At 35.1% G+C, this 12924-nt stretch overlaps 1 protein-coding gene across 1 annotated transcript in view; it reads left to right on the top strand.

The window, feature by feature from the left end:
- The window catches only part of Ar (androgen receptor), a 192884-nt gene that overhangs the window by 142745 nt on the left and 37215 nt on the right, over positions 1-12924 (top strand). The window contains exon 4 of the mRNA XM_063245991.1: positions 10960-11076. Coding sequence (XP_063102061.1) covers positions 10960-11076 — 117 coding nt within the window. The remainder of the gene's footprint in view (positions 1-10959; positions 11077-12924) is intronic.

Raw genomic sequence — 12924 nt, 5'->3', positions numbered from 1 at the left:
CTGTTTGCTTTTCAGTGCAAAAACTTTTTAATTGATGTAGTGCCATTTGTTAATCCTCGCTATTATTTCCTATGCTGTGGGTTCCTAGTCAGGAAGTCTTTGCTTCTGTTTATGGCTTCAAGTGTTTTGCTTATATTTTCTTCAATTTATAAGTTTCCAATCTTACATCTAAGTTTGTGGTTCATTTTGAATTGATTTTTGAATTTGATTTTAATACAAAGAGAAGAGATTAAAATCTAGCTTCAAATGTCTGCACTTTGGATGTTTAGTGTGCCCAAAACCGTTTGTTAAGCTGTCTTTTCTCCAGCATATATTTTGGCCCTGTTGTAATCAGGGTTTGCAAGGGAAAGGATTTAATAAAGGACACATAATTTGTGGGATTATTTTATAACACTCATTGCAAGTGTCAAATGAAAAAGCATGCAGAAAATCTATCCACACACTATAGATCCAAAGAATCCAGCTGAAGGCCTTGGTCCCATGGCAATGTCCTGCATGAGTCCAGCTGAAGACGTAGAGCCCAGGAAAATGTGCAAGTCTATGTCAATAATTTACACTTTGAAGGCCCAGAGGTCAGTGGTGGAAGCTAGAAAGTCTGTGCCAGTGGGATGAAAGATCTGTACCTGCAGACTAAGGGATCTGCACTGGAGCGAGGAAGCAATGCTCAAAGTGAGGACCAAAGCTCCCGCAAAGTGAACCACAGCCTTCCTCAGCAACAGTGAGGACCCAAGCTCCTCCAATGATGAGAAAGCAGAGTTCACATCAGGAAAACCAGTGTGTCACCTTCTCCAGGAGAATCAGCGCCACCACCTCTTCCTCTTCAGTTCTCCTTTTTATATTGTTGGCAACGATCCTCAGGTGGGGTTTCCACACCCAACATCACGTTGATTCAATTCGGGTGGGTGTTACAAGTTTCCCACCAGTTTTCAATCCACCATAGGCCCCTTTTCTCAAAAATTAGATGGTTGTAGGTGTGTACGTTTACTTCTGTGTCTTCCTTTCTATTCCACTGATCTGTACGTCTGTTTGTGCCAGTACCATTGTTTTTGTTACTATGGCTTTGTAGACTATTTTGACATTGGATATCGTGATGCTTCCAGCATTGTTTTTTGCTCAAGACTGCTGTGGCTGTTCTGAGATTTGTGCATCATACGGATTTTAAGATTGTTTGTTTTAGTTATGCAAAGTGTGTTCTTGGTAATTTAACAGGGATTCCATTGAATATGTAGATCATTTTTGGTATTATGGCCATTTAAGAAATATCAGTTGTGATCTAAAAACAAAGGAGAACTTTTAATCTTCTAATACCTTCTTCAGTTTCATGCTCCAGTGTTCTGTAATTTTCAAAGTGCAGGTGCTACGTTTACTTGGTTAGGTTTATTCCTATATTTTTTGAGACGTTTGGGAATGGAATTGTTTTACTGATTTCTTTATGTGTTCATTATTGGTGTTCTGGAAAACTATTGATTTTTGGGTGTTGATTTTATAACTTTCCACTTTGCATATTTTAAAAAGATCTATGAATCTTCTTGTGGAATTCTAAATGTTTCCTTTACCTTGGTGTCCATATCATTCCCCAGCTTTGGAAATTTTGTGCCATAATTTCATATTTGAATTTCATTCACAATAAGTTTTCTATACCATTAGCCTGAACTTCCTCAACTTCTTTAAGGTCAATGAGTCTTAAATTTGTTTTTTTTTTTTTTTTTTAGCACAAATTCAAGCATTCATAAATAACTTTTTGGTTAATTCTTATTATTTTTCTTTATTAATGTCTGAATATTTTAGTGCGTGCACCTTGTTTTCAAACCCTGATATTTCTATCTGGAAATATTACAACCTGTATCTCTTTACTGAAATTGTCTTTCAGAACCTGTATCAATTTGTTTAATACATTCAGGGTTTACTTTTATATTCTTTGAGCTGATTGATCATTTTAATAATTGATTCATTCAGCTTCTTATTTGTACCTACTTTAACCTCATTGATCATTTTAATGGTTTTAAAAATTCTTTAGTATTTCATCTACTTCAGTATCTGTGTGTTCAGTTTTGGGAAGTTATGGATTTGGGGAGGCATCTTGCTGCTTTCTTTTCTTGAGTCTTGTGTTATTATGTTGAAGTTTGCAGATCAATTGTGATGTGCCCTACTGTCTTTCAGCATTAAGTAATCCACTCAAACTACTCAAAGTGCTAGGTTTAATCCCTAAGGCTGCCTTGGGTTGAGACAGTAACTACTATTAATATATGCTAACATGAGGATTATGCTTGTATCTCAGCACTGTGGGAATATGAGCCAGGAAGATTGCAAGTTTCAACCCAGAGCAACTTAGTCACATAATGAGACCCTGTCTCAAAATTAAAAAAGGGCTTAACTTATAGCTCAGTACAAAGGACTTGGGCTCAATCTCCAGTGCCACACATACAAAAGAACTACTCTAATATCAACATTTGGACAACTAGCCACTATATTTTAAAATTCATTTTTAAAATTTTTTACTATTTCACTAACCCTGGAAATGAAAGGAAGAGGATAATGCAGAATTGGCTAGAAAAAAAAGACACAGATGAGTCAAGAAAAGTAGATTTTAATGATAATATTTGTATATAAGACAAGAAAGGTAAAGAAGACATTTGGGAGGATACGAGAAGAGACAGAATAAAGAAGAGAGAAAGGAATCTAAGTTAAAAATAAGAAAACATTTAGGGAGATTGATTAGAAATTAATTAACTAGCAGAAATACAGGAAATCTTATGAAATGATGTTTGGTATTGGTGACCATGAAAAAACAGTGTAAACACTGAAGAAGCAGAAGCAACAATACTCACGTAAACACACACTTCTTTGTGGTGGTATTTATACTAGGAACAATTGCTGTCTCCAGATTTTTACTGTCAAACAACACCTGCTAAAAGAAGTGATACGAAAATCATTTTTAGTCCATAGTTCTCCTTTTCAGCTTCTGTCCAAGTAGGAGAAACCAATTAGGGCAGTTTGTAGGTTGAGCTCCACCTCTCTGCGGTTAATAAATGAGTAGTAAGGCTCAGTTTTTCAGTGGCAGGAATACGCTGGAATGTGTTCAATATCACCTTTATTTTCTATACCTAGGAATGAAGGTGTCAGAAAATTTTTGGTTGTACACTAAAATTCTCACTGGTATATTCCACGAGCAGGTCCAGATTATGGACCAAAATTCTGGAATTCACTAAACTGCTCCTGGAGGCATGCTGACCAGTGTCTGAATATTAATACAATTACTCTGAAAGCTTCTAAGTAGAACAGAAGAATTAGGCACACAAGATCTACACTGAGATAAGAAGCCTCAGGCACCAATCCTTCTGCTGGTCTGTTTGCAGTGGGGTTCCCAGACTCAGACTCCATCCCACTGGAGAGCTTCATTTGGCTGAACTCCTCATGGGGCTAACAATGTTCAAACTACTGTTTTTTTTTTTTTTTCTTGTCTCTTTTTTGGAATTTCTCTCCATCTAGATAAATGAGCTTCCTTCTGGCAGGGTTTTACAACATCTAGCTGTTCCCCCAAGATTTTCCCAGTGTGGAGTCCCAGTCTCCTGTGAGACAAGTGCTAGGGAATATCCCACCAACCTTATGATTTTAGTTTCTCTTTGTCACAGTTCCATTCTCTTAGGACCCTGCATCCTAAGGACCCACTGCCTCTCTGGTAAAAAGGAGTTGTTGTGTCCTGAAGATATAAAAAAAATTAGGAGATTTTCTGTTCTCCCGTGCCATTTGTTGCTTTGGATGAATATCCTGGAGTGGCTCGAGAGTGCCTACATGCCTCTAGTTTGCCATATTGAGACTCCCTCTCCAACCATTTTTTAATCCCACTTCCCCTCCTCCTTCATCATATGCTAAGCACTGGACACCTTGCTATTTCTAAAGCACACTAAATTTATTCCTTAATTTTGACCTCTACAATTGCTGCTTATTCTATTGTGAATGTTCTTTTCCTGCCTTACTTTGTATGTCTGGCTCCTCATACCATGCTTGTGTCATCTCAGTTACTACATTTTGAGGGTATCTCCTCCTAACACTTTATCTGTATTAGCTCCCTATTCAGATATATCACCCTGTTTTTAGTTCCTTTCATTGCATATATCAGCATTTTCAAAGGTCTAATTTGTTATTTACCATTCATTTATTGTTTGTCTTCATCTACTAAAAACCACCTAACTGGAGGACAAGGCCTTTAACTATAATAATAACTGTTGGTTCCTCCATACTTCTCTCAGAGTGTAGTAGATACACACACAAAAATTATTTAGCCATTAAAGGAAATGATTGAGCATGTTCTATGATTTAGTTACTACTGACAGATGTAAATACTTCAGAATGGTTGGGTTTAAACTGCAGAGCATGGCATTTAAGAGTACTCATGTTCTAGTGACTATCTTATCAGATGTATTATTACTTCCTGTCTTCTTGAAGAAGATCTGTGTGAATCACAGTAGCTAGGCAAGGTGATTTAGAGGTGAATAGCACAGGATTGGCTTTAGCAAAAGTGTGTGTGTGTGTACATGTGTGCTGAGGATAGCGAACAGAGGACAGAATACATCACCAGAGTAAGCCAATGAAAGGAACAATATAGTTACAAGAGGGATGCTGGTAGACAGAGTACAAGATAGACCCAATAACTTTACACATAACCCTTCTAATATCTCTGATTTCCTTTTCCATAACACTTTAATATTCATTCTGTATTACTTATTTTTGAACAACTGTATGCAGTAGATAATGTTATTATTTTATCCATATTTTTTAGATAAAAAAAACAGGCTCCAGATTTCCAATTAAATGCAATATAGTGGAGCTGGGATTTGACTCCTGCTCTTCTGACTGCCAGTTCAGTACTCTTTACAGTTCCATTGTATGGTGCTTGGGCCACATTGTCAAATATACTGTAAGCTTAAGAATCTGAATTTTACTCTTGTCCCTTTTTACTAAGCTAACCATAAAGTCAAAATAAACAAGAATGGTAATGGCTTCATGACCACTCCCAAAAAGCCTCTCTGTAGAGAATCAACTGAGAAGCTTAGCTGAGGATCCATCTATGGTAATGGATTAACTGGCAACTATTTTTTAAATGAATAAGAGAAGCAGGAAAGTCAAAAAAAGTACTTGGAGTTGCAAAGACCCTGACACCTCAGGCATAGAAGATGAGAATTTTGCCATGAACCCAAGAGAAGTAATCTGGGAGAGGGAAAGTAATTACAACTTAATAATTCTTGAGAGAGCTTTTCAGATGAAATCGGGTGCATTCAGGGTGGTATGGCCACATGAGAGAACTTTTCAAAGAAGAGTACCCTTGAGTGATGAGGCCAGAGGATCCAGGCTGTCTCTATTCCAAAGAATGTTATGTCCCTAAGTTGCATGATCCTAAACAGATCCTAGGCTGATTCTTGTCGGTGAAGATCAAACAAAGAAGGAGCACTTCATTACTCCTTTCCATAGGATTGTGTCTTAGTTTTTGAAGCGAAACTCTTAGAGTCAAGAGGGATGAAACTGGAAAAGCAGGATAAGAATGCAAACTGACTTCTGTCCTTCTGTAGTGACTTGGATATACTCTGAGACTTCCAGAAAAAACAATTCTCTAATGAATAATAGCCTCCAACCCACCTTCTTTGGGCCATCACTGTTCTCTTAGTGTACTTAACGTTTTTTTTTTTTCCTTGTTACAGATGAGAGGAACTAAGGTTAAAAGAGAAGTAAAGATATGTAAGGTCAAATAATGATTCATTGATGCAGGAAGGGTAGTCCTCAGATCCTCCAACTTCTTGTTCTGTGCTCTTTATACTACTATGTTTTGCCTCCGGATTTGAAGCATGAGATCAGGACCCATTTTACAGGAGACATCATACTGACATCAACCTTACACATAGGTCATACAGACTTAGGTTCCAATCCTGCATCTACCACTTATTAGCTGGTGACTGTAGGTGAGTCACTCAACATCTCTGAGTCTTATTTGTCTCATCTCTAAAATACATTTAGTAGCTACCTAAAAGTGTTCAGGCAATAATTAACCAAACATATTTGTAGTTGAAGAGAAACTTGAAGTGTACCAATAAAAACATAGCAATTTCCCCTCTTTCCATTTTTCTTCTCAAGCAAGTATTACTCCTCCTATCACTTGGAAGAGGCAGCAGGTAGACTGAGGATATACAAGAGAGAGAGGCATTTAAAATATCTACTAAGTTATAATGGTTAAGCAGAATGCATTTGGCAGTGTAGATTCAAAGTGGGTTGCATGCTTTGTACAGTCTTACATCTATTCTGCTTTCTTGATATCAGTCTCCCTGTCGGTAAAATGACTAAGTTGGAGTATGTTATCTCTGTAGAGATTCTTGCCTGTTCTGGTGTGCAAGAGTTTATTATTTAATATTGTTAATAAATAATATTATTATTTAATAATAATAATTTAATAAAATTTGTATAATGCTTTATGCTTTGTATGGTGTTTGCTCATTCATAATCTTACATGAGAATAGCACTAGCCTTCTGGACTGGAAATGAGGACATGGAGGCTCTTGTCCCTGCGTTGATGTGCACACATGGTACAACCTTAAGCATGTATCTATATTTTTGAGTCTTAGTTTCTGAATTTGTGAAACAGATGGTATGAAAATAGACTGAATCAGTAAGTCTCTAATCTATCCCATGAATCTCAGATCTCCGACAGAGTTTCTGTAAGACATATCATAGTGCTATGCCCACAGAGAAGGGGAAAGAGTGGCTTTTGGTGGGAGCATTTAAGTTTCCTGTACTTGCTTCAGCAAATCAGGTTTAATTTTAACTTTTTTTTTTTACCTATAAAGCTTATATGTAGTGTTTTATTTGTAAAGAAAGTTTACTGAGACAGAAAAAAACCTAATTAGTTGTTTTTAGAATTCATTCATAAGTGAGATCATACAGTATTATTTTACTTAGCATAGTGGTCATCTGCAATATCCCAAATGATAAAACCTCCTTTTGAAGGTTGTACAATATTGCATTCACCCAGTGATGAACACTTAGGCACCTTCCATATCATATCTGTTGCAAATAATGCTGAAAATAGCTCACATTCATAGAAATAGAGAGTAGTATGATAGTTACCAGATACTAGGGGACAGTTGGTGGAGTAAGGTGTGGTATGTTTGTCAACCAATATAACATTCTAGATAGACAGAGGAATAAATTTTAATAATCTATTATGCAACGTAATTAAAATTAATGCATTATATATTTCAAAGTTGCCAAAAAAGTAGATTTTGAATATTCTCATCACAAAAATAATTGAGTAAAGTGATAGATATACTAATTTGGTTGATTTAATCTTTCTACAGTATATTGAAACATTACATCATACTTCACAAATATGTACAGTTATTTCTAAATTAAATATTTTTAAGAACTGGGCTAGATGAGTTATAAGACCTTAGACATTAAAATGGAATTCAGTCAAATTTACTATTTGGTAAATTTGTTTTTATTGTAACAAGTAAGTGTACTGTGAACATATTTCTAAATTAAAAAAAAGATTGAGTTCATTCATCATCAATAACTGCCATGTTCCTTTACTTGAATATGGAATAAATTATTTAATTATTTCTTAATGTTAAGCATTCAAATAGCTCTAATTTTCCTTGTTTAAATAATTTTCTATTGAGTTACTTTTGTGTTTATCATAAACATCCCTATAAATTAAATTTCCAATAAAAGATTATATATATTTTTAATTCTCTTGAAATATATACCTAAATTACTCTCTCAAAAATTTATACTCCCATCAGCAAAACCTATTTACCAACATTTAGCATTTCATCTTTACCAGTCTCACAAATAAAAACATATAATTTATATTTGTATGATTTCTAGGGGAATTGAAGAGTTTTTATATTTGTCATTTCTATTTCTGTTTTAGTTGGCTGCTCCTATCTGTTACCCATTTTTCTATCATGGTATCTTCATATATCAAGAATACTGACTATAGATTTTAAATATTTGATGCCAGTAAATTTTCTTAGTTTGTGTATTTTCTTCAAATTTTTTAATAATTTTTATTTATCATAATAAATTTGAAATGTTTTCTAGTGTACTCTGTCAAAATGTTCATGTATGTCTTCTTCATTATCATGCCTTAAAAACCCTTTATCTACTTTCATAGTTATAATTTGATTGTATATTTTCTAACAGTACCTCCATTTCTTCTTGTTTTTCTTTTCATTATCATAATCCATCTGCAATTTAGATTTTTAGCTAGTAATTTAACTACAGATTACCAAATGTTTAACCAGTGGTTCTGACACCAGTTAGTGAATAATTCATTCTTTATTCACTGAATTGGAATGATGTATTGCATATACTGTGTCTGTTTTTGGCTTTTCTGGTATCTTCCACCAGTTGACCTATATTGGAGCCACTATGACACCAATATAATTGTTATAGCTTAATAATACTTTAAATTCTTGGTAGAGAAAATTTTATTGCCCTTCTTTTCCACAAATATCATGGCATTATCATATATTTTATTCCTTCAAATTTGCTTTTGGATTATTTTGTGTAGATTTTTTATGTTGTTTCAAATGTACAGTTGTCATTTGGGGAGAACTGAAATCCTTGCAATATTTAATCTACTCATCTGGGAACATGATGCACCTTAACATTTAATTCAAGTATGCTCTGGCATACTCCAATGAAGTTTTTTAAAAAATATTTTTATGTAAGTCTTACATTAATACTTACTCTGTAAAGTGTGAGAAATTATACATTCTTCAGCCTTCTTTGTAGTTAATAACTAAGACAAGGTCTCAGTCATTTCTTTATTTGTATAATGTGATGATACTAATAATTGGTAACTCCTTTACCTTACTGCTTCTACTCCAATTGCTATGTTTTCAAATGAAAAATTTGAAAGAATTTTAATCAGACCTTAAACTCATACTGCATGGGAGTACTATGACTATGACACAAGATAACAGAAATAGAGAAAAATTATGAAGTGTGTCATAGCATTAGTTTCCGTTGGAGCTTTGAATCATACTTAATTTATGTTGAAATAATAAGATCATAAAGAAAGATGCAGAATACTATCAGACAGTCAAGAATTTCAGAACCAGCTGACCTGCAGAGTATTTCATGTCAGCGATTATGTGACCATTCATACTAGTCAAGGGCTTGTATTCGTTATAAGACAGCTATAAAACATTTAAATAAGTGATCTGTTTGCATCTCTATGACATAGTTTTATCTGCTTCAGTATGAGAAGAATTTTCTATTTCATCAGTCATTTCACAATAAAGTTTTGTGAGACCTCGATTATTGGTTGTTGATTAAATTTTGCTGTTGAAAGTCAACAGTGCCAAAGAGCAGAGTTTAATGATTATATTCTGAGATGAAAGGGATTAGGATAACAGTTTGTGTTTTCTGAGTTAATCATTCAGTCATCTGCTGTACAGCATAGGATGTTTCTAGAATCACCTTGGAACCAGTCCATTTCCTTCTTACTTTTCTGTCAACTAAATGTATAGAAGGTACTCACAGGGCCATATACTTTATAGACAAAGAACAGAGAACTTTGACTCGCTTAGTATGCTTTGTCTTCAGGCTCCAACCATCTATGCCATGTCTTTCTTGAAAGCAATTTTCATATTTTGTGCTGGCTCTACAAGCTTGCTGTGGATGGACAGATTTCAATAATTTGTGCCCACTTTTCATGTGTCTGCATATATGTTATTCTGTGTATCCGTGGTGACTTCAGGTATGCACAATAATGATCTTTGTTACTATGCTAGCTGCAAAGGACTTCCTTTTGTTTGCTATGAGTGACTATACAAAATAGACCTTATCTTTATTTGATTTTTATAAAATGCAGGTTTGGGAACATGATTGCTAGCAATTTAAAACAAGGTTGAGAATTCCATGAACTTCTCTTTCATGGAAGTTTTACCACTACTGGTTATTACAGGTTGTGTTTAGGTGCCCTCTCAAAACCTCTTGTAGTCATATGTAGAACTTTTTCAGAGGTAGCTGAATCTAGAGTGTGTGATTCTGGCATTAAGTGCTTGTGATTACTAAATTAGTAACCCTAAGCTAGATGGCCTAGATAGAATATAAAAAAGGCAGAAGAAACTACTATTGCCATTTGTAACTTGCTTGCTACTTCCCATCTGCCTGCCCTCCTTTTCCATAAAACTGTCTCCTCTGTGAAATCTCTCTGTCATGCCGTCCTGCCTTGGAGCCAGCCAACTATGGACTGAAACCTCTAAAAACTGTGAGCCAATTAAACTATTCTTCCATTAACTTTGGGTGTTGGGTATTTTGTCTCAGCAACAAGAAAAGTAGCTAAGACACTAGTGTTCTGGAAAAGACATATTATTAAGTATGTTTCCATGCCTGATTGCAAGTGTCAATAGGAGGATACATTGGCTGAGCCCAGGTCTCTGCTGTGCCATGCTAAAGGAGGGTCAATTTCCGTAAGTGATCATTTTCTCATGGGCATTCTTGTTTTAAAAACCTGTGAGTAATCCTAATAATGGAATTATCACTCATAATGGAGTTGGACCTGAATTTTTTACCCTTGAAAAATACCTATAAAAACCAAACAGTATAACACTGAGTTAAACCTCTTGTTTAAAAAAAAAGAGAGAGAAAGAATAAAAAGCAAACAAATAATAGCAACATGAACAATATAAGAATGCAAAACAAGATAGGATATTGACAATGGTTATTACATTGAATATTGTTATTCCCAAAATTGTTGCTCAGATTACAGATATGGGCATGGAAAATTGATCAAAAATCATCTTGCTTTAGTAGTTAAAGTCTATGTGGTCAAGTGTTTGGGACCGTTGTCTATCTACTTTTCTCTTCAGCTGATATATATCATCATACCTTCATTTGCCTAGGAATACTCAATATGTTTTGTTAATATGTCATCTCTTCTTGCAATTATTTACCCAGGAAAACAGAAGTACCTGTGTGCCAGTAGAAATGATTGCACCATTGATAAATTCCGAAGGAAAAATTGTCCATCTTGTCGTCTCCGGAAATGCTATGAAGCAGGGATGACTCTGGGAGGTATGATACATTTCTTTGACTTTCTACTTGTTCTGCTCCTACTATCTCCCTCTATTCTTCAATAATTTCTTTGAAAAAGATTTTTCTCCTTGAGACTTACAAGGAGACCGGCCATATTCTAAGTGCAGGCTGAATTTTTCATGTCCAATGTAGCTGTCATTACATCCTTAATCATGCCACCCATGACCCTGGGGTTCAACACAGGAGTAGGAGATATGAAGTAAGGATCAGGAACCAACAGAGGGTGATTGATGTTTGATTTTACTGGGCAGGGTTACCCCAGGAGCATACTTGTATTGATGCGATTTGGTGGTAACTAGGAGAAGTAAACTAAGAAATCTGGAATAGTCACAGGTGCAGGATGACCCAGGCACAGGCTGGCTCTGAACACCTAGGAATATCTCTCAGCAAACTGCTTCCTATATTGTAGAGCCAGGAACCTGGAATGAGAAGCTGCTTCTGTTTGAAGCATACGACTAAGCTGCCAAACAGAGCCAATTACCTGTCCTACATATCCCAAGGATGAGCAGCCATTTTAATCATTTCTTTTTTTATTTGTTTTACAAATCTATCAGTCACTTCCGGAAATCATTTTTAAGTAGTAAGTAGCACAATCAAGGGTAATCCTCTATTATAAGACTGTTTGTTCCTTAAGCCTGTGGCTACCATGAGCACTGTCACCATTCCAGAATGATTTGCCACTAGTTGATGTACATTTATTCTTTACCTTTCTAAATTCCGTCATCCCTACATGTTTATATCTTTCCAATACCAGAGTCCTCTGTTTTGCCTGATGCTTCCAAACAGATTAATTTTATATAAGAAAAGCAACCTCATTAGTCTACTTTGATTTGGAACTGAAAAAGAAAAACAGACAAGACTATTTGCATGTCCAAAACTATAGCTTCTGACTTGATTATTCATTAACAGCTTAAAACATCCAAGTAATCTAGCCCTATCTCTCTTCTCTTAAGACAAATTTAGAACTTGTCCATTTCTGGCTTTTTGTGAGATACTCAATACCTTGTGTACTTATATGCACATGTGAAAACATCCACTTATTGTATAATTCTGGAGCAAGGCCGTATGTGTGTCTCATACAGACAAGTATATCATCCCCTCTTCACAGACCAGTAGTACTATATAAGCAGACTCATGTACTTCAAACAAATTGACCAAGGCTTGAGTTGAAATTAACAGAAAGACCACAAATAATGTCTAATACTCAAAGATCCCCTATGAATGGCTTTTCAGATAGCTACCTCAAATGAGACTCAAATATTTGAAAAAAATTAAGCCTGATATTTGCTTCTTATTATACTTCAGGGAAATTCTACAATTTCTCTGAATTGTAGTGAAGGCCAGTTCTAAAGTGGGGATCGCAGAAGCAATGTCAGGAAAGGTAGCAAAAGTATCAAAAATGAGTTTTCTCTGTAAAAATGTTACAATCCAAGTCAAGGTTCTGACATAATTGACTCTTCAATGTCAGCTTTCAGTGAATTATGTGTAAGAGATGAGGACTCCCAGGTAGAGAACTCCTTTCCTTGCCATCTCTGGTATGAATTAAAAGCCTATTTTGATGTAAGTAAAATTTAATGATAAGAAAAGTCTTCATAACATTTGATTCTGAATATTATTTCAGTATCTTTTATTATAAACCAGTCTTGTGGCATGATTATAATGAACTCCTTTTCAGAAGGACAGGCTTCTGTAAAACAGAAGATGTCACTACATTATCTAGCATTTAGACTTAAGGTTGTAAATTAATTTATTGGAAAAAGTGGTATAGTAAGTTTTTAAATCAATGTATTGTGTAGAGTGGTCAGATATGCATGAATTTGAACAACA

The sequence above is a fragment of the Cavia porcellus genome, unplaced genomic scaffold, assembly GCF_034190915.1.
Source record: "Cavia porcellus strain 051 isolate PalLab524CR breed Dunkin Hartley unplaced genomic scaffold, mCavPor4.1 scaffold_3, whole genome shotgun sequence".
In the NCBI taxonomy this organism is placed as follows: domain Eukaryota; kingdom Metazoa; phylum Chordata; class Mammalia; order Rodentia; family Caviidae; genus Cavia; species Cavia porcellus.
Note: the sequence above shows the minus strand (reverse complement) of the source record. Positions and strands in the feature narration are given on the sequence as shown.